We start from the raw sequence: 21252 nt of genomic DNA, 5'->3' as shown, positions 1-21252 counted from the left end.
CTGAATCTGGCCTGAATTTCTGGCAGTTCCCTGTCAATATACCGCTGCAGCTGTTTTTGAAAGATCTTCAGCAAAATTTTGCTTGCATGTGGTAGTAATGATATTGTTCTATAATTTCCACATTCGGTTGGATCACCGTTCTTGGGAATAGGCTGAGAGAATACCGCAGCTGCTACGGCTCCTGCGGTCCGTACCTGTCGCTCAGGGCACTACCAGACAATCCCAACTGTTCACAGTGTGTAACCTCAGATTCTTGGAGAAAAAGGCTACCCAACCCCTGGCACCAGCTAATAATCCTTGGAACAGTAATCACCAACTCTTACACTATGAAGGGGCTGAGAAGTGTAGGATGGCAGCTGGTTGGTTGGTGCACATGGTTCACATAGGGGCGATTAGTAGCCTTGTCTTTTTTTTTTTTTTTAATTGTGTTTTTGGTGATGGTTTACATGGAAGTTTAGGTTCCCATTCTGTTTCTACACAGAGTGTTCAGTGACATGGGTTACATTCTTCACAGCATGTGAATATTCCTGTAATTTCCATTCTGGATGTTCTGTTTCCATTGATCTAGTTTCTCTGTCCCCTTACATTCTCATCTTTGTTTTAAAGTGATTATTGACCGTTTGGTCTTATGTAGATGATCTTTTTAATTAGCACATTACTCAGGGTGAAATTTTTAAATTTTGTGAGCCAGTTTGTTATTTAGCTACAAGGTGACTTCATGAGTTAGTTTTGGTCCAAGGTCTTTTTTTGTTTAGTTTAAGTTCAGATTCTGTTCCATGTTTTTATCCCATTCTATTGGGGTCCATTTATTGTGGTCCTGATGAGAATGGTCAGTAGTGGCAGTTAGGCACCATGTACCTCTTCTAGTCTCAAGCTATATAGTTCATGTAGAGTGTTAGTCCTATGGAGTAGTCTTTTTGAATCCTTGGCTTCCTTCTTAGTCTTAGCCCTAGTTTCTTGCTTAGTGTCTACTTTGGATGAGTAGAGATCAATAGTTTACTTAGTCTACTTAGGTGGGTGCTCACAAGCTTTTAGGACCCTAGACACTACTCACTGGACTATGATGTAGAACCTAATTATATTATGCCAGTTGACCAAGACGTCCCACAACACTATGGTCCTAATCCTTCACACCCAGCGACCTAATCCCATGATATCCAAGCAGTTGCCACAACTGTGTCCCCTGTGTGTACAGTCACACAGATGTATATACACATGCATGTATCTGTATTCTACACACCTATGCACTTAACCTATACATATATGCCTGTGTTCATACATATTTGTCCACATGTATGTTTTGCTGTTGGTTTACAATTATATATGCCATAGCCAGTTGGGCGTGTGTCATTTTTTTTGTGTCCTTTTTAGTGACATGTTTTACATTCATCAAGGTGTGTACACTGCACCCTTATTCAATGTTACCTTTTATATCACCAAAAATAACAGGTGTCTGCTATCTAGACACTAAATTCCCTGATTCTACCCCTTACCTGGTAACCACTAACGAGCTTTAGTTTCTGTATATGTATATGCTTGTTAATGTCATTTCATAAAAGTGAGACAATGTACAATATTTGTATTTTGTGATTGACTTATATCACTCAACATAATGTCATCCAGGTCCATCCACGTTATAAGATGTTTTGGAACTTATATTCTTTTATCCCTGTTATTACGTATTTCAAGGACTTAACCATTGTTCTTTATGATTCTGTAGTATTCTCTCGTATGTATGTATCACATTTTACTTCTCCATTCATCTGTTGATGGTCATTGAGGTTATTACATCCTGTTGCTTTTGTGAATAATGCTGCAAGAAAATGTGTGTAGATACACCTGTTCGTCTCAGTTCTGTTAGATCCCTAGAATATATACCTAGGTGTGGATTTGCTGGGTTGTATGGCAGTCTCTACTTCTAGTTTTTAAGGAGCCACCAGACTGTTTTCCACAATGACTGTACCATTTTGGATTCCCAACAGCAGTGGATGAGGGTTGCAATGTGTATACATCCCCTCTAACACTTGTTATTTTCTGTTTTCTTTTTTATATTGGCCATCATAGTGGGAGTGAAATTGTATCTCATTGTGGTTTTGATATACATTTCTCTAATGGCTAATGATGTTGAGCATGTTTTCATGTGTCTCTTGGGTATTTGATAACCTGTTAATGTCCTTTGCCCAGTTTCAGATTGCGTTATTTGTCTTTTTGTTGTTAAGTTGTAGAAATTTTCTGTATTTTTTAGATATTAGACCCTTATCAGTTATATTGTTCCCAGAGAGTAGCTTGTCTCTTCATCCAGCACTTGGTTGAAGTGACAGATTGATTCTCAAAAACCCAAAATAGTTAATTCCAATTTATCTTTTCAGTGCTATTGTTACTTAAGTTGAGGAATGCTGTTCTAGCACTCCCTAGTCCATCAATTCTAGATTCTGCAGGACACTCTCATACTAACTCTTCTCTTTCAGCCTTTAGAAGCCAAGTTTGTACTTTGGTATGTTTCATGAACAGTAATTATACTGTGTGATTAGTGTAGGCACTTCTTCCTGAGGTATATTTGATGTTGGACCCCAAGTTCCACCAGAGTGCAGATGCTGTCTTACCCAAGAAGATTGCTTCCTCTGTCCTTTAGGCAGCCCCAGACAGATATGAACAGCAAACACAACATTCCATTGGTCAAAGTAAGGTCTGTTCCACATACTCCTGAGCAAGGAAGTATGGCCTTACCTGGCAGTCATCACAGCACCACAGCACCAGCCTCTGCCACAGTGTACAGTACAACAGTGGTAGGGGAGGTGGGAGACATCATCTGTGTCTGAAAGGAGGTTTTTCTTAGTTTGACATTCACTTCAGTGTGGTAATTCTTTGAGTGTTTACAAAATTCTAAGACCAGAGATCCATCAACCTATTTTTGTTTGATATTTTTTATATTGTGGGGGGATGTGAGTGTGTAGCTGCTTATGCCACCATTTTGTCTGCATTGCAAGGACTTCTCTTAAAGCATAACCACAACACCATTTTTACCTAAAACATTTAACAGTAACTACTTAATCAAATAGCAAGTCCTTTTCAGAGTCCTGTCTTCTTGTCTCTCTCTTTTAAGATTGAGTCAAGATCCAAATAAGATCTGTTTCTTTGGTGACTGCAGCAATGGACCCGAGCATAACCATGATTGTGAGGATGACACAGGACTGGGCAGTGTCTCCTTCTTTGTACATAAGGTCACTGTGAATCAGAACTGACTACACGATGCCTAATTATAATAATTTCTTTGATTGGTATGACTCAAGCCTTTGTAACATATAGGTTTCCCTCTCCGTTTTTCTCTGTGTAATATTTATTGAAGACACTTTATTTGGCCTGTGCAGTGAATCATCTTTTTTGCAGCACTTACAGGTTGATGTTTGATTGGCTGTAAGAACCTACTGTAGCCAAGTCAGTTGTGACCCATAGTGATCCTATAGGTCAGAGTAGAACTGCCCCATAGGATTTCCAGTAGTGTAAGTCTTCGTGCCACATCTTTATTCCATGGAGCAGCTACTGGATTCAAACTGCTGAAGTTTCAGTTAGATGCTGACCGCTTTAACCACTGTGCTACCAGGGCCCGTTTTATTTGCTATAGTATCCCACTATCTAGATTAGGGGTCTACATCAATGTTATATTTAAAAAGAAAAAGAATATGTGACAGTATGTGGCCTACAAGGCTTGAAATGTTTATTTTTTGTGGGGCAGTTCTACTCTGTCCTGTAGGGTTGCTATGAGTCAGAATTGACTCCGATAGTAACGGGTTTGGTTTTGGTTGTCAGTTTGACTCTACATAGACAGATGTTAAAGGAGCACAATGTTGAAGGCAAACATTCTTTACTAGTTAAGCTAAACTGTTTGGTTTTAAGAAGACTTCAGGGATATTTTTGGTTTAAAGATTATCTCAGGGCAATAGTTTTGAGTGTTCATCCAGCATCCATGGCTCCAGAAAGTCTGGATTTTTTTTTTTTTTTGGAAGGTCAGTGTAATTTAACTATATTGAAATTATTTGCAGTTAAAGGGAGACTATCTGTTGTGCTTTCCATAATATTTAGTTAGATCAACCTATTATCACATAGCATTTTTTCTCTCATATAGGATATTGTAACTAGAAGGTTTACTGTTTCTCCGTCTGAGAAGAAATTCAGTTACGACTTTACAAAAATAACCACTGAAAATTTATTTTGGAGATAATACTGATCTCTTATTAAATGTTAATACATGCGAGGCACCAAGCACATTGCATAGTTCAACAGTAACAACTCTGCATATTATGTGTAATTATCCTGTTTAACATAAAGAGAACTGAGATTCAGAGAATTTACCCGTGACGACATTGAGCCAGGACTAAACCCTGGCCATTCCTACCATACTGCCTACAACTAAGAAATTTGGGGAAATTTAATGGAGAAAAAATAATCAGGAATTATGTATATGGTAAATGGGTTTAATAGTTTGATCTACTTATCTTAATCTTGATATAATTTGAGCCTTATTTTTGGTGTAAGGCTGAAATAGTAAATACAGAGCTTGTGGCTCACAAAGCATTGGTGGGAATAGCCTACCTCCAACAGGGATAGGCATAGGGTAGTGAGAGGGTATTGTTGTTCACTATAAGTGCAGCATGGATGCAGGTTAGTGTAAAGTAGGCTCTTCTGCAAGAGTGTGAACATAGCCAACTACATTAGCTGTGGTGGTACTAACAGAGAAAACAAGATAAGTAAGATGTTTTAACTTTTGTTATGTGCCCTCAATGGAAATAATGGAGTAATAATGGAAGACATTTGCCTTTTCCTGTAGCATATCAACAAATTGTTCAAACATAAGGAACTTCAACAACAGCTCTTGGATGCCAGACTTCAGCAGACGACACAGCTCATAAAGGAAGCTGATGAAAAACATCAGAGAGAGAGAGAGTTTGTAAGTCCTGTTTCCTAAAAATGAAATTATTAGCAAAATTTGCAACCAAAGTACTGAATATATTTAAACTTAATCTATATTTGTTGTAGCTGTAAGGCATGCTATTTGATTTTTTTACTCTCTATGTGGGGATGTGTATATGTGTTAGAAAATATTTGATTTATTTCTAATCCCTTTTTTATATAAACAACGTACTTGAGATGCTAGACAAAGTTAATGGAAACATCTGCACTCATTTTTTTTTAATACTTAGATAATTATTTCATTTTTCACCGGATGCAAAAATTGAACCAATTATTTAACATCAGATTTGCTAAACACAGGTCTCTTACATACTATTCCATTTCATTTTGAAAAAGGTAAATTGAAAATATAAAAACTATTTGTTTACTTACTGTGAGATAATTTCCTAATAAAAATTTTTGACAATTGTCTATACCCACATCTCTTCAGGATACTTTCTAGAATACAAGATCAAGTAATTTTGCCTGTCGATAATTGTGAATGCAGTGGAATCTCATTTAATATGTGTATTTAACATATATAATCTCAACCATATGTGTTATGTCTATACCCACATCTCTTCAGGATACTTCCTAGAATACAAGATCAAGTAATTTTGCCTGTCGATAATTGTGAATGCAGTGGAATCTCATTTAATATGTGTATTTAACATATATAATCTCAACCATATGTGTTATAAAAAAGGAAATAGGCGAAGTAATAGAATGGTAGTAATAATGAGGACTGTTCCATTCATCATTTCATTCAAATAGCCTAGACTTTAAGATGAGCATGGCATGGAAAACTCAGTTCCTGAGTGATCCTCAAGGTGTGATCATCATGCTAACTATGAGGTTAGTATTTAGAGAGATGCATTTTTTAAACAGCAGGGCCTTCACTGCAAACAGACAGTGGTATCCAGTGCCTAACTGAAGAAATAGTTGCCATTTCCAACTTGGAGTACATACATCTACATGTGCATATACTCCAGCATACTTGAAGACTGCTGTGATTACTGTTTTATGTAAATCATATTTGACAGTGGTAACCTACCCTAACTGAATTAAGACACCTGACTACAATGGGGCTGATGGAACCCCATGGTAGTAGGGGCCAAGGGGCTGAACTCAATCAACAAAGACAAGGTGGGCATGGTTACTGTAATGGACAGCGAAGTCTGAGCAGTATGCAGAATAGTCTGACTCATAGGGACTTATGGCACTGGCAACTTAGTCATGGTGTTCCTAGCAGTTAAACAGATGGGAAACTTACTATTTATTTGGTCTGTATGATCGGAAGAATTTCAGGTCAAGTGAGCAGCAGTCAAACTTGAATCATCAGTATAGAGTCATGGCCTCTCAGTCAGTTCCCAGACTTAAATGAGTTTACAAACCAACAATCCCTTGATGGAAGGGGAGGCTGGGCCTCCTTAAAGAAGGACTCCACTACACTGCCAAAAATTTATACCATTAATCTTTCTCCCAGGCTTCCCAATAGGGATTTATGGCCTTTTACGAGAGTGAGTGTTCATTGGTGAAAAGGAAATAATCAGACATTTCAGGGAATACTGCATACTGGCTCTGAACTGACACTAATTCCAGGAAACCCAAAGTGTCACTGTGGCCTGCTTAGTCAGAGTGGAGGTGTCTGGAGCTCAGGTTATTAATGGAGTCTTAGCCCAGCTTTGTCTCACAGTGGGTACAGTGGGTCCCATATCTCACCCTGTAGTGATTTCCTCAATTCCAGAATGCATAATTGAAATAAATATACTCAGCAACTTGCAGAATCCCCACAATGGATCCTTGACATGTGGAGTAAGGGTCACTATGGTAGGCAAAGTCAAGTGGAAGCCATTAGAATTGCCCCTACTTAGGAAAATAGTAAATCAAAAGCAATACTGCATTTCTGGAGGGATTACAGAGATTAATGCCATAACCAAGGACTTGAAGGATGCTAAGTGGTAATTCCCATCACCTCCCCATTTAACTTACCTGTTTGACCTGTGCAAAAAAACAGATGGATCTTGGAGAAAGACAGTGGATTATGAAAAACTTAATCAGGTGGTGACTCCAATTGCAGCTGCTGTTCCAGATGTGGTTTCATCTCTTGAGAAAATTAATACATTTCCTGGTATCTAGTATGTAGCTATTGATGTGGCTAATGCCTTATTCTTGACTTTGGATTCAGAGGAATCCCAGAAGCAGTTTGTCTTCAGCTGACGAGGTTAGCAGTATACCTTCAGTGCCCTACCTCAGGGGTGTATCAACTCTTCAGCCCTAGGTTGTAATTTAATCTGCAGGGACCTTGATCACCTTTCCATTTCACGGGAAGCTACACTTCCACTGCATTGATGACATTGGACCTAGTAAGGAAAAAGCATCAGTGACTTTGGACTTACTGGTAAAACATGTGCATGCTAGAAAGTGGAAAAATAATCCAACAAAAATTCAGGCATATTCCATCTGGGTGAAATTTCTAGTGGTCCCGTGGCATTTGCATGTTGAAATAGTCCTTCTAAAGGGAAAGACAAGTTATTGTGTCTGGCCCTCCCCACAACTTGAGAGGAGGCATAACACCTAGTGGTGTTTTTGGGTTTTGGAGGCAACATATTACTTATTTGGGCATGTTACTCTGGCCTATTTATCAACCAGAAACCAAATCCAGTGCTGCCGAGTCAATTCCGACTCATCGCAACCCTGTAGGACAAAGTAGAACTAACTACCCCATAGAGTTTCCAAGGAGCGCCTGGCAGATTTGAACTGCTGACTCTTCGGTTAGCAGCCGTAGCTCTTAACCACTATTCTACCAGGGTTTCTATCTGTTTATCAAGTGCCTGGAAAAGCTGCTGGTTTTGAGTGGGTTCACAGAAGAAAAGGCTTTGCAGCAGGCAGTTGTACAAGCAACTCTGCTACTTGGCCCAGTGCTTCTTGAAGTGTCCATGGCAGATAGAGATGCTGTTTGGAGTCTTTGGTGGGAACTTGTTGAATCACAGAGCAGACCCTTAGGATTTGGAGCAAAGCCCAGCTGTCCTCTGCAGATAACTACTCTCCTTTTGAAAAACAATTTTTTGCTTGTTACTGGCCTTTAGTAGAGACTGAATGCTTAACCATCGGGCACCAAGTCACCATGCAGCTTGCCCATCATGAACTGGGTATTGTATGCTGATGTGCACAGCAGCACTCCATCATTAAATGGTTGAGCCCAAGTAGGACCTGAAAGCATAAGTAAAATGCATGCAGTAGTGCCACAAATAAATGCTCATGGTCTCCATTTTTGTCACATTACCTTCCATCTCCCAGTCTGTACCTATGGCCTAATGAGTTCCTTATCACCAGTTGACTGAGGAAGAGAAAACTCATGCCTGATTTCCAGATGGTTCTGCATGATACGCAGGCACAACTTGAAAGTGGACAACAGCAGAAGTACAGCCCCTTCCTGGGACCTCCCTGAATGATGGTGGTGAAGGGAAATCCTCCCAGCAGGTAGAACATCAGGCAGTGCACCTAGTTGTTCACCTTGCTTGGAAGGTGAAATGGCCAGATGTGCGATAATATACTGATTCTTGGGCTGTGGCCACTGATTTGGCTGGATGGTCAGGATTTGTAAGGAAGATTGGTAATAAGGAGTGATGGGGAATAGGCATGTGGATAAACCTTTCTGAATGGATCAAAGAAGTGAGGACATTTGTGAAACATTTATCAAAGTGTGACCTCAGCTGAGGAGGATTTCAAAAGTGAAATGGATAGGATGGTGCATTCTGTGGAAAACAGTCATCCTCTTTCCCCAGACACTTCTGTCTTTCCCAGATGGCTTATGAACAGAGTGACCTGGCTGCTGGCAGACTGGGGAGTGGTTCTACCCAGTCTGCCAGCAGCAGAGACCAACACTGAGTCCCCAATATGGCACTGTCCCTTGAGGTGATCAGCCAGCAACTTGGTGGCAAGTTGATTACATTGGAACACTTCCATCATGAAAAGGGTAGCACTTGTTCGTGCTGGAATAGATACTTAACTTTGGATGTGGGTTTGCCTTCCTTGTGTGGAATACTTCTGCCAAAACTACCATCCATGGACTTACAGAATGCCATATCTACTGTCATGGTATCCCACATAGCATTGTGTGGAATCAGAGGACTCATTTCACGGCAGTGGGCCCATGCTCATGGAATTCACTGGTCTTCCCATGTTCCCCATCATTCCAAAGTAGCTAGCTTGATGGAATAATGGAATGGCCTTCAGAAGACACAATTATGGCACCAGCTAGGTGGCAGTACCTTGCAGGGCTAGCACATTGTTCTCCAGGAGGCTGTATATGCCCTAAACCAGTGTTCATTTATGATGCTGCATCTCTCACAGCCAGGATTCATGGGCCCAAGAATCAAGGAGTGGAAACGGGAGTTGCATCATTCGCTATTACTCCTAGTGATCCATTGCAAAATTTTGCTTCCTGTCCGTGCAACACGGGTTTGTGGGTTGAGAGGCCTTGGTTCCAAAGGGAGAAATGCTCCCACCAGGAGACACCACTGATTCCGTTTAACTGCCAGCTTTGGACTCCGCATGCCTCTGCATCAGCATACCATATTGGCAGGTGTAAATGATCCTGATATCCTTAGGGCATCTCTTAGTACTACTGTGCCCTGTGATTAAAGTCAATGGAAAACTGTTGTTAGGCGCCGTTGAGTTGGTTCCAACTCATACTGACCTTGTGTACAATAGAATGAAACACTGCCCAAGCCTGTGTCATCCTCACAGTCATTATGATGCTTGAGCCCCTTGGTGAGCAACCTAATTCTGACCTGACTACTAAGAGACCTGGACTCTTCAGGAATGAAGTTTTGGGTCACCATACCAGGTAAAGAACCATGACCAGCTGAAGTGCTTGCTGAGGGCAAGGAGAGTACACAGTGGGTGGTGGAAGTAGGTAGTTCTAAATACCATCTGTGACCAGATGTCCAGTTGCAGAAACATTAGTTGTTATGAGAATTTCTTCCTTGTATGCATACATCAAATATTTTTGTTTTCTTCACTTACAAAACATAAATTTTAAACAGAACTAGTGTGTTTTCAGTTATACACGTGGCAGTGGTATCATGTTAGGCAGAAGTGGGACTTTATAATTCTCTTTATTCAGAGATTATGGTTTGAAGGACATGTGTACAGGGGATTGTGATTTTTAAGGTTGTGTGTCAACTGGTTGGGCCATGATTCTCAGTGGTTTGGCAGTTATGACATAGTGTGGCAATCGGCTGATGAGATCTACTATAATGTGATCACCTCCATGATGGAATCTGCTACGAGCAGCCAGTCAGTTCAAATGGAATTTCATTGGCAGGTATGATCTGCATCCAGTATAGGTGGACTTTCTGTCAAGGCTTTTGGGCTTTTGCTTGTGGATCCTGCAGCTAGCTCCTCTTTGTCTGACTTCTGGTTCTTAGGACTTGAGCTAGCAGTCTGCCAGCTTACCTATCTTGGGATTTGTCAGCCTTCACAGCGTATGAGCCAGGGGCTTCCCAGTTAATCTGTTGATCTTGGTATTTTTCAGTCTCCGCAGTCTGTGAGCCAGAGTCCTCTTGTCTGACCTGATAATTTTAGGTTTGCCAGTCCTGGCAGCTACATGAGTTAGGAGAAGCCTCCAGCCTGACTCATAGACTTGGGACTTGCCAGGCTATACACCCGCATGAGCCATATGCTTGATACAGTGTCTCTCTCTCTCTAGATACATGCGTAGATGAATCACTGGTTTGCATAAGGCATATACTTTGAACTTGAATATCATGCCTGTCATGGAATAGAAAGGTTTTCTCAACTATTCAGATGACGTTAGTATTCCTAGTCATGTTTTCTGCTCATAAATCCAGAAATCTAAGTAACATGAAACATAGCAATTTAACCCCGAGTTCTACAAACCTGGGCCTCCAGGGTGCTTCTCATACTTAACCAGTAATAAAACTATTTCTACGTTTTTAAGTACAAAAAAGTGGAACAGATGAAGGATATAGGTAATTAGTAATTAATAAAATGTTTAATCCTATTCTAAGACTTGTGATTCTTGCTAAAGTAGTGCATGGAAGGACTTTAGTGGATGAGCTAAGGCTAAGTATATGGTCTTTTGACATTTTAGTTATGTGTATAATTATTATTAGTATTTTGCCAGAATGTTTCTGTTTTCTAGTTATTAAGGGAAGCAACAGAATCAAGACACAAATATGAACAAATGAAACAGCAAGAAGCACAGCTAAAACATCAGGTAATTTTACTATGTGGGATAGTAGAATTTGTAGATACATACCTTGAATCTTGTATAAGTAGTTCTGCTTTCTTTTAGCCAGAGTCAGCTAGAGCCAGCCAGAACTGAAATAGATTATATCTCCACCATCATACTTTCCTCCTCATTTCAGGAGACCAACTTATCCTGACTTTGCCTAGAGCTTTCCTTGTGTCTCTTCCCACTATGCCATATGTTTTCTTTAATACCTTTGTAATTTTGTTTTATGAGCATGTAATCTATTTTAAAATGTTTCTATAAAGGAAGCCTAATTTATAGTGAAAATTTAATAGATGTCAAAAACCAGAAATCTTTTGAATCATCTGCCATAAGTTAACGATCATGCTTCAAGAAAATGCTTCTGGAAATTTGAATCTCTTCTTATGATCTTTATAAATTCATTTGCCCATGAGAATGGACAAGAGAATCAATGTGAAGATGCTCATAAGGCTTTTAGAAGATGTTTTTTCATTTTCATTCATAATATGTTCAGTAGAAATCAACAGAAGGGCCTTTTGCCAAGCTTACAATCCATCACAGATTCTGTTGTACTGTGTAATTTTGTTGCCTATCGCCTGTTTCATAAGCCTGAGTTTGCCTATGTGTTATTTCATTTCCTTTGCTGTCATCAACTGGTCTTTTTCCTATTTTAAGTGGTTTTCCTTCCCAAGACTTACTTCCATTCTTTGCTCTTACCATGTCCTTTTTCATTATTTGTTAGTCATATCCACTATTGCCTGACTAGTTAGTTGACCAGCCACATATTTCCAGGTATGATGGTAGATGTGGGTTACTGTTGACCTGTCAGGTGGATAGTCTCTACATGAATGTTCCATCTTCAGTGAAAATGTATAATGCTAAAAGCCTATAATTCTAATCTCCCTCAACTGCTACAAGAGCACCCCATTATTAATACTGCTTGAGCCATCACCATTGTTCTCAACTCTGGGCCAGTAGCCTTAGAGGTACTCTCAACAGGTGCCTCTTGTTCCACCCTATGCATTCTCATAAAATTTAATCCTAAATTTCTCTTCCTGCTGGTATCCTAGTCTGTGCCCTCACCTTTCTGCAGATGTGATTTGACTGTCTTGCAGTCCTTTCTTGTAGGATAGCGAACATCATTAGCAATGCTACTCTCCATCTGTTTTCTCCTCCTACGTGAAGCAGAACTTTCTTCTAAGCACTTCCTGTGTGGCCTGTCTCACCAGACAACTTGTGGGTAGGCTAGTTCTGTCATTTGTCCCTGCCCTGTTCAGGTGATGTTCAGTATTTGTGATACATCATGCTTAAAAGTTATGGCATTGTTTATACTGTTTCTTGGCTTCTGATTTTCTTTTGTTTTCTTTAGTTTTTTTGTTTTGTTTTAATACATATTCTATAATCTTCAGGTTTGTTCCTCTGAACCTCTGTTTCCTCATCCTGACTGCATTAAATGATTTCCGATTCCCTATTGGTCTAAAATTGTTCATCTCATCCTTGAGACCTACTTCAGGCTTATTAATCTGAAACCTTCTCTGCTCTCCTGTTCCTACTTTTCTCAGCTCCTAAAAAACAGACTCAGCATTCTGTATTCTGCTTAGCATTACTTTAAATATTAGGATGAAAGTTCTTGACGGGAAGGATTTAAAACCCTACCTCTGGTGTTTCTACCTCTTTTAGCTTTTCTTTTTCTCTTAACTGTACTCCTGTTGATTGTTTTTGCACCAGACAAATCATTTCTTTGGCTTCTGTTTCATTTTCTAGCCTGTGTTAAGGGAAGAGATATCCTTGATATCAAGCTAAGAAGTATGTAGGTGATACTCTAAATAAAGATATTTATCCTAGAACAATTTTAAAATATAAGTAGAGAAATACCTCATGAAGCATTAAAGTATAAAATTTTTATTTATACTACTATAATATCTGTAAAATTAGAATCGATGGAATGGAGTGAGTGTACATTTTTAACTCATTTAAAGATGATGAAGTCAACAGAATTTCAAAGTTTAATGCATTTCAGTGAGCCATAAGAATTTCAGCTATTCATGTCTCTTGTTTAAGGATTGGATGTGCATTTGTTCTTATTTCAAGTAATTAGTAGTAATTAATGTTTAACCATGTTATGTTCTTTTAAAGTCTTCAGAATTTTGAATTGCTTACCCAAAACTCAGAATATTTAATACATTTTTCTCTAGCTTTCTGTGTATATGGATAAGTTTGAAGAATTCCGGACTACCATGGCAAAAAGCAATGAACTTTTTACAACCTTCAGGCAGGAAACGGAAAAGGTATTTACATATTTTTAGTAAAGTATTACATAAAAAGGAAATCACATGAGAAGTTATTTTAAGCAGGATTAATACTTGGATGAGTTCATTCACTCTGGTAGTATTTTAATTTTATCTTTTATGATTGACATTGTCACAATCTGGCCTTTTCCCCTTAGAGTACCCCTGTCTTATTATCCTTAAAAGTTTATTATTATTAATGGTGGTGCCTCTATTTAAAAGACAATTTGTTAGAAATAGATGTTTTTTCTCCCCAAAACCACTGGAAGTAAACTGCTCCCCAGTTTTACCCAGAAAGTCTTACATAAAGTGCTTTTCAAAAATCCAAGCCAGGAAAAGTGATATACTTTGGTTGAATAGATTATTTCTGAGGTCTATCTAATGACCGAAATATTTTTACTCTTTTAAATTTGAACTTTATATACCATACAGTGTATAAAATTTAAATATCAGTCACTAAAATTAGAAGTAGAAAAATATTCAGGGTCTTCAGGTTAACGCAGGATAAAAAATAATGCATTGGTTTGGAGCATGGACTCTGGAACAGAGCTCTGTTATTTGTATCACTTTCTTGGAGCAAGTTATTTATCTTACATCTCCCCCTTAAAATAGGTGATTTTAAAAAATAGAGCAAGCTGGGGGTAAATTCAGTAGTGCCTGGCACTTTGTAAGCATTTAGTAGATGTAAATTACGATTATTACTAGATTTTATGTAGTGGTTGAGAGAGTATTAGGACCCCTGGTACCTCACTGGTTAAAGTGCTTGGCTGCTACCTGAAAGGTTGGCAGTGTGAACCCACCAGCCACTCAGTGGGAGAAAGATGTCTGCTTCCGTAAAGATCTACAGCCTTGGAAACTCTGTGGGGCAGTTATGTGTTCTATAGGGTTGCTATGAGTCAGAACTGACAATAGGTTTTTGGTGAAAAGAGTGTGTGCTCTTTATTTAGTTAAATATCCTGGGCTAATTTCTTGTCAGTCATGTAATGTGTGATTGTGGAAAGTTTAACTCTTCTGTGCATTTCTTTTCCTTCATGTTAAAAAGAGGATAACAAAAATACCTACCCTTCATAAAATAATGTTTCAAACAGTGTTTGGCACATTTTTAAGTGTTCAAATTACTACTTCCTTTTATCTTTAGACCCAGTATTCTGAAATTCAGTGAGCAGCAGATTAGTTCTTTCTTTTAATCATTTCATGTGAGATTCCAGTTTACTATAATTAACCTGTTGCTGTTGAGCCGGTTCTGACTCAGGGCAACTACATGTATGTCAGAGTAGGACTGTGATGCATAGGACTTTCATTGGCTGAGTTTTTGGAATTAGATCACCAGGTCTTTCTTCCAAAATGCTTCTGGAAGGATTTGAACCTACAGCCTTTTGGTTAGTAACTAAGTGCTTAGCTGCTTGCACCAGCTAGTGACACCAGGTGAAGACAAAATAGCCTTCCTTCTGGAGAATTCTCTGGATTGGAACATATTCTCTCTGCCGTCATCTCTGTAGAGATCACTGTCAGCCAACACACAACCTAGATCTTTCATGACCTCTTCCCTAGGATCTTTGTTTCAGTTAGTTTTGTATTATAGTATTGTGTGCAGTTATGCAAACTCACAAGGACTAGAATCTTATATTATGCTCCCTGTAGTTCTGAAACTGTTGAGGCCTCAGAATCTTATTCTCTTTCGGGGCCACAAATCCCCATCTTAAGAATCTGGTAAAATTCGTTGAATGGGCTATTTCTTTAGAAAACTCAGAAACAGGGACATGTTTTCATAGAATTTAGAGAAAAGAGCTTTAATTTCTTGCTACTGCCAATTGTAATAAACGACTGTACTACAGCCTTAACTGAGAGAATTCACAGTATGGTATCTGAGAGCTTCCTCCATAACATACTTCCTTAGAAATTGCCATCAAGTTGGGCTTGACTCATAATGACCCCTCTGTACAACAGAGTGAAACACTGCGTTCTCCTGTGCCAGCATCAAAATTGTTGCTGTGCTTGAGCCCATTTTTGTAGCCACTGTGTCAGTCTATCTACTTGAGGCTCTTCCTCTTTTTCACTGACCCTCTACTTTACCAAGCATGATGTTCTTCTCTAGGGACCTGTCCCTCCTGGTAACATGTCAAAAGTATGTTTATCATGATGTTCTCTATTGGTCCAGTTGTGAGGATTTTTGTTTTATGTCAAGGTGGGTGGTGGTTGTTAGATGCCACGGAGTTGCTTCTGACTCACAGCACCTCCTGGTGACATGTCCACTGTCTTTGAAGGAGCACTCTGGGTGTATTTCTTCCAGTACAGACTTGTTCGTTCTTCTGGCAGTTCATGGTACACTCAGTATTCTTCACCAGTGCCATAATTATGTTAAGGTGCAATCCATACTGAAGGCTGTGGTCTCTGATCTTTATCAGTAAGTCCTTCAGGTCCTCTTCACTTTCAGCAAGCAGGGTTGTGTCGTCTGCATAACGCAGGTTGTTAATGAGTCTTCCTCCAATCCTGATGCCCTGTTCTTCTTCATATTGTCCAGCTTCTCGGATTATTTGCTCAGCATACAGATTGAACAGGTATGGTGAAGGAATACAACCCTGACACACACCTTTCCTGACTTTAAACCAATCAGTATCCCCTTGTTCTGTCTGAACAACTGCCTCTTGATCTATGTAAAGGTTCCTCATGAGCACAATTAAGGGTTCTGGAATTCCCATTCTTCACAGTGTTATCTATAGTTTGTAATTTGAAATTGAGAGGATCAAATTTATTTTTCTCTTAAATGAAGCCCCAGCTTTATTTGCTGCTACTGCTACCTTAGTGGTTTCTGAGATAAGCTCTGTTACTAAGACTTAGGCATAGCTATTTTTTTTTTTTTAATTTTATTGTGTTTTCAGTGAAAGTTTATGTACCAAATTTCCATTTAACTGTTACTGCATATATTGTTCAGAGACATGGGTTCCATTTTTCACAATCTGTTAACATTCTTATTAATTCCTTTCTGCTTGCCTTGCATCTACATTACTTACCTTTTCGTCTTTGCTTTTGTCTAACTGTTGACAATTTGGTCTCACATACATGATATCTTAAAGGTGTACAGTACTCACTGGTATAATTGCTGTAATTATAATTAAGTGTTTTTTAGCTGAAAGGTACCCTCAGAGTATTTACAGTTCAAAGTTTATGGAGTATCTCAAGGAGTCCTCTAGTCTCACCCAGTCCATTTAAGTCTGGACTTTTTAATAATTTGAGTTCTGTTCCACATTTTTCTCTCCTTCTATCAGGGTTCCTCTATTGTGGCCCTAATTTGAAAGGTTGGTACTAGTAGCCAGGCATGTCTGTTTCTTCTGTTCTTAAGGTAAAGTGAGGCTGTGGTTAGTCCTGTACACTAGTTTCTCTTTGGCATTGGCCAGATGAGACCAATGGTTGTATCTTAGGTGGTGGCGTAGATGTTTGTGTCTTGTCAACTGGTTGAGGCAGGGGGAGTGAGGCAGGAACATTAAGCAGATGTTTTTGTTTTTGTCATGGGATAGTAAGTGGAACTTAGAGTTTAAGTTTGCAGTTGTGTTTATTCACAGATGACAAAGAAAATTAAAAAACTGGAAAAAGAAACCATAATATGGCGTACCAAATGGGAAAATAATAATAAAATACTTCTCCAAATGGCTGAAGAGGTGAGATGGTTTTACTTGACTAAATAATGGGTATTCATTTGAATTTATTTTCTCCCAATTTATTAGCCCAGGTTTGTGTTGTGAACAGGTATAAAGTTTCTAGATTTTATTTTGTAACTAGAGCTTGCACAGAATCAGGCTTGTTAAAATTGGTATGCTTTCCTACCCTCACTCCCCTCAGTTTGTATTTTTATATCTAGGTCATGCTGATGCTGCTGGTTCAAGAACCACAACTTTGAGACCCGCTGCTCCACAGGAAAGATAATTTTATTCTGATTTTCCAGTGGAGAGTACACAAACCAGAAATTCAGTTGCTTTGTTACCTTAACTTATTCTTTTCCAAAAGACAACAAAAGTTCTTTTTGCCAGGTTTGCTATAAATACAAATAAGACATATTCTATTTGCAATTATTAGATTCCTCACTTTCAGAAACTTTAATAAGAGTTGTTTGTAATATTTCAGAAGAGAAGATGTTGGAGCACATGTAGTACTCTCTTCTCCGAACTGGTAGAAGGAAATAGAAATTCATGTGGAAGTACAAACTTCTCTGTCTTTAATTCTTATTACTGTCATTTTAGGTTCAGATCCTGAATTCTTCAATATTATATGTATGAAATGTTTCTTAAAGTCAAGAAATTGATTTTGCTTAAAGAATGACAATTTTGTGGCATTGCTCTAGAATAATTTAAATTTTTAAATATTAATTGGTATTGTTCAAGAGATGATAAAACAAGTAGTTTTCATTTTGACTTACTAACTTTATATACAAAAACCTAATTTATATTTAATGAGATTACATAAATTTTGCTGTTTTTTTCCAACAGAAAGCTATTTGTGATAAAGAGTATAATGCCTTTCAAATAAAACTAGAAAGGCTAGAGAAGCTGTGTAGAGCTCTTCAAATGGAAAGAAATGAGCTCAGTGAAAAGATGGAAGTCCTTAAAGATCAGGTCTCTGTAAAAGCAGCACATGTGGATCCAGCAGTGCCTGTGTTACACTCCTGTGTTGTTGTTGGTTCTTGCAAAGGAACTGAGAACTTGCTCTGAAAGAGATCCAGGAGACCAGCTGGACATGGGACCCAAAGCATCAAATACAACAAAACGTTGTTTAAAAGACCCTTTCCACAGGATTTCTTCTAAGCACTGAATCATTTGACTAAAACAAAGTATGATCACTGTGTTAGAAGATGTATTTTGTGTATAACTTTCTCTGTTAATAGTAACTGTTGGTTTTGTTATGAAATTTTCCTTACTTTTTCTACCATATCTGTATTTTCTTAGAACTACTGGACTTAAATGGTATAAGAGGCTGTTTAGCAGTTTTGGGTTGTTTTAATCTTTGTCTGTGTTGCACATTTTCCTTATTTCCCTCTTTCTTGGAATTCAGGTATATGTGCATTGCTTTGTTCTTTCAATGTGTTCATTTCATTGTCTTGCTCCTTGTAGATAGTTATCATAAAATGAGACTTTGAAAATGGTCCCTTGGTGCAAAAAGAAATACTAAATGCTCTAGCTTATTAACATAATTCAAAAAGAAAAAAATATAAAGATGATTAGTTTTGCCCAGTAGCCCATTTAAATGCCAAGTAAAAAATAAAATCTAGTCTTGGATCAGAAACATGTATAAGGTATTTGAATTAGGTTAACTTTTTGATAATACTTATTCCCCTTGACAGTTGAGATGACCACAACTCTTGAATCTCTCAAAGTAGTATAGGATAATATATACCGGGTCCCAGACAGTGGAAGAAAAGAAATTCATATGAAATTTGAAAAATTTAATTACTATGCCAGAATAAGCAAAGTAAAACTGAATGTCTCCCTAAACAGCCTTTTAGAAACATCATCTTTAGCTACTAAATGAAATATTGGACTCTATATTCCTAGTGAGTATATTTCACAAAAGCTCTGTGGATGTAAGCACTTAGCATTTTATTAAGACATTTGTGTGGCCCACCATGTTACTTTGTGGTACTTGTGTATGGAAGATAAGTGTTGGGCTGCTGTACATGGCATTCTTAGCCTCCTGTTTTTGGCATACTGTGTTAGATATTACTGTGTGGAATAATATATTAAAGGGATATTTATTTTGTTAGACATACACTTAGTTTTCTTTCAGATTTTTTCCTGTGTTACCAAGTGAAAAATGAGAAAAAAAAAAAAGCAGACCCCTTTTAGAAGGCTTTCCTCCTAATCAGCAGTTACTTGAGCAGACCAGTGTTGTAGCTTTGTGGCATGCCCAGTCTATGCTATTTACTACAACAGGGTTAGCAAACTACAGCCCAGGCTAGCCACTTTTGCAAAATAACTTTGTTGGAACACAACCAAGCCTATTATTTTTGAATCATTTACGTATTGTCTGTGACTGCTTTTGTACTACAACTACGTAAATGTAAAATACTTTCTGTCCCTTTAAGTTTGTCATAGCCTGACTGAGAACATTGTAGCTGGCATAGGAAAAATTTAAATTTTTAATTTATTTAAACTGTGTTTGTTGCATCATCATGGAATCTTCTGGAGTTGTAGTATCTATACTGGCAGTGACTCTGAGGTATACAAAAAGCTTGGGCCTTAGATAGCAAACCATTTTATTATCAGACTTGCAGTGATAAGTTGCTTGATCTTCATACCAGCAGTTTCTAGTTTTTTTTTTTTTTTAATGCAACTATCTTAGTACACCTGGTTATTACAGTTCAATTCTCAGGTGTTGCAGAAAAACCTACCTCTTACAGACTGTAAATGAAAATAACTGAAAAAGTTTACAGTGTTAAACACACTGCTTTATTTTTACAGCCCACATGTTTCATAAAGACAGATTGATAAGAGGCAAATCTTGTTTTGTTCTTCAAAGACAATTTGTACAGATTTTTCAGTAACGGAAATCTGGTTTTATCTACTCAGTTTTGTTAGGGTTAAATAAATACATATTTGATTAATTTAACAGCCTCTGTGTATTTTTTATAAATAGGGTAACTTAAATTTATGATAACCATCAAGTTCAAAGTTTTTTTTTTATAGATAGCTGGTTTCTCAGGTCTTAAAATGTTAATTATTGCACAATTTAAGCAGGGTGGGGATATACTCACTTATTGGGGAATAAAATTTTCATTTTATTAGGCCAGAGTTGTTAATACATTTTTCTTCCTTTATGTGGATTTTTCTAGAATATTTCTACAGTGTAGCTTCTGGCAAGGCTTTGAAAAACTACAAAGAATATTTCCAATCTCAGCTAGCCTTAGCATATGTAGGCCTACCTACATATGCTAACAATATGAACCTAAGAACTGAGTAGGTATTGAAATCAAGGGATACTTGTTCATATGATTCATCTTTTTATTACTGGTTGATGAATAAAAGAACTTCAGGCTTACTCAGTCTTACCAAGCAGGCTCTTACTCTCTAGAAAAACAGCTTGAGAGAAAACTAGTTGTTAAAACTGTTCAGGTAAGACTCAAAGTAGAGTTTGAGGGTTATAGAATATGGCAAAGAGAGAGATTCAAGAACCTCTTTCTCCACTGAAACAACCGTAGAGTAGCAAAAACATGGAATAACCTTTTTTTTTTTAACCGTGGAAGCCAATCAAAGATCTCTGGGTGGTGCAAACAGTTGCCAGTTGACTACTAATCTAAACCATGGCAGTTCAAACCCACCCAGTGGTGCTGCAGGAGAAAGGCCTGGCGATCTGCTTCCATAAAGATTACACCCAAACAAAGCCTATGAAGCAGCTCTACTTTGTAACACAAGTGGTCACCATGAGCTGGAATGGACAGCCGTGGGATTGGTTTTTAGTTTTGGAGGCTAATCGTCTTAGAATATACCACATTAATAGAATGAAGGAAGAGAACCACATGATCATCTCAATTGATGCAGGAAGGGCGTTTGACAAAATCTGAACTGTTTTGTGATAAAAAAACACTTCACAACAGGGAATACCAGGGAAATTCCTCAACATGATAAAAGGCATTAGTGAAAACCCAAACCCAACGTCATACTCAACGGAGCAAAACAAAGCTTTCCGCTTAATATCGGGAACAAGCCTGCTTTTACCGCTTCTTTGTAACAGAATGCTGGAAATTTTAGCCAGAGGAATTAGATAAGCAAAAAAAATATTAAAAGC

At 38.1% G+C, this 21252-nt stretch overlaps 1 protein-coding gene across 1 annotated transcript in view; it reads left to right on the top strand.

Moving 5' to 3' along the window:
• The window catches only part of LOC135229024 (gamma-taxilin-like), a 90975-nt gene extending 70934 nt beyond the window's left edge, over positions 1-20041 (top strand). Inside the window, exons 7-11 of the mRNA XM_064278764.1 lie at positions 4826-4945; positions 11120-11194; positions 13387-13479; positions 17040-17135; positions 17961-20041. Of these exons, the coding sequence (XP_064134834.1) occupies positions 4826-4945; positions 11120-11194; positions 13387-13479; positions 17040-17135; positions 17961-18182 (606 nt within the window). The 3' untranslated portion in view covers positions 18183-20041. The remainder of the gene's footprint in view (positions 1-4825; positions 4946-11119; positions 11195-13386; positions 13480-17039; positions 17136-17960) is intronic.
• Positions 20042-21252: the final 1211 nt, after the last annotated feature.

This window comes from Loxodonta africana, chromosome Y (assembly GCF_030014295.1).
Source record: "Loxodonta africana isolate mLoxAfr1 chromosome Y, mLoxAfr1.hap2, whole genome shotgun sequence".
Lineage (NCBI taxonomy): Eukaryota > Metazoa > Chordata > Mammalia > Proboscidea > Elephantidae > Loxodonta > Loxodonta africana.
Note: the sequence above shows the minus strand (reverse complement) of the source record. Positions and strands in the feature narration are given on the sequence as shown.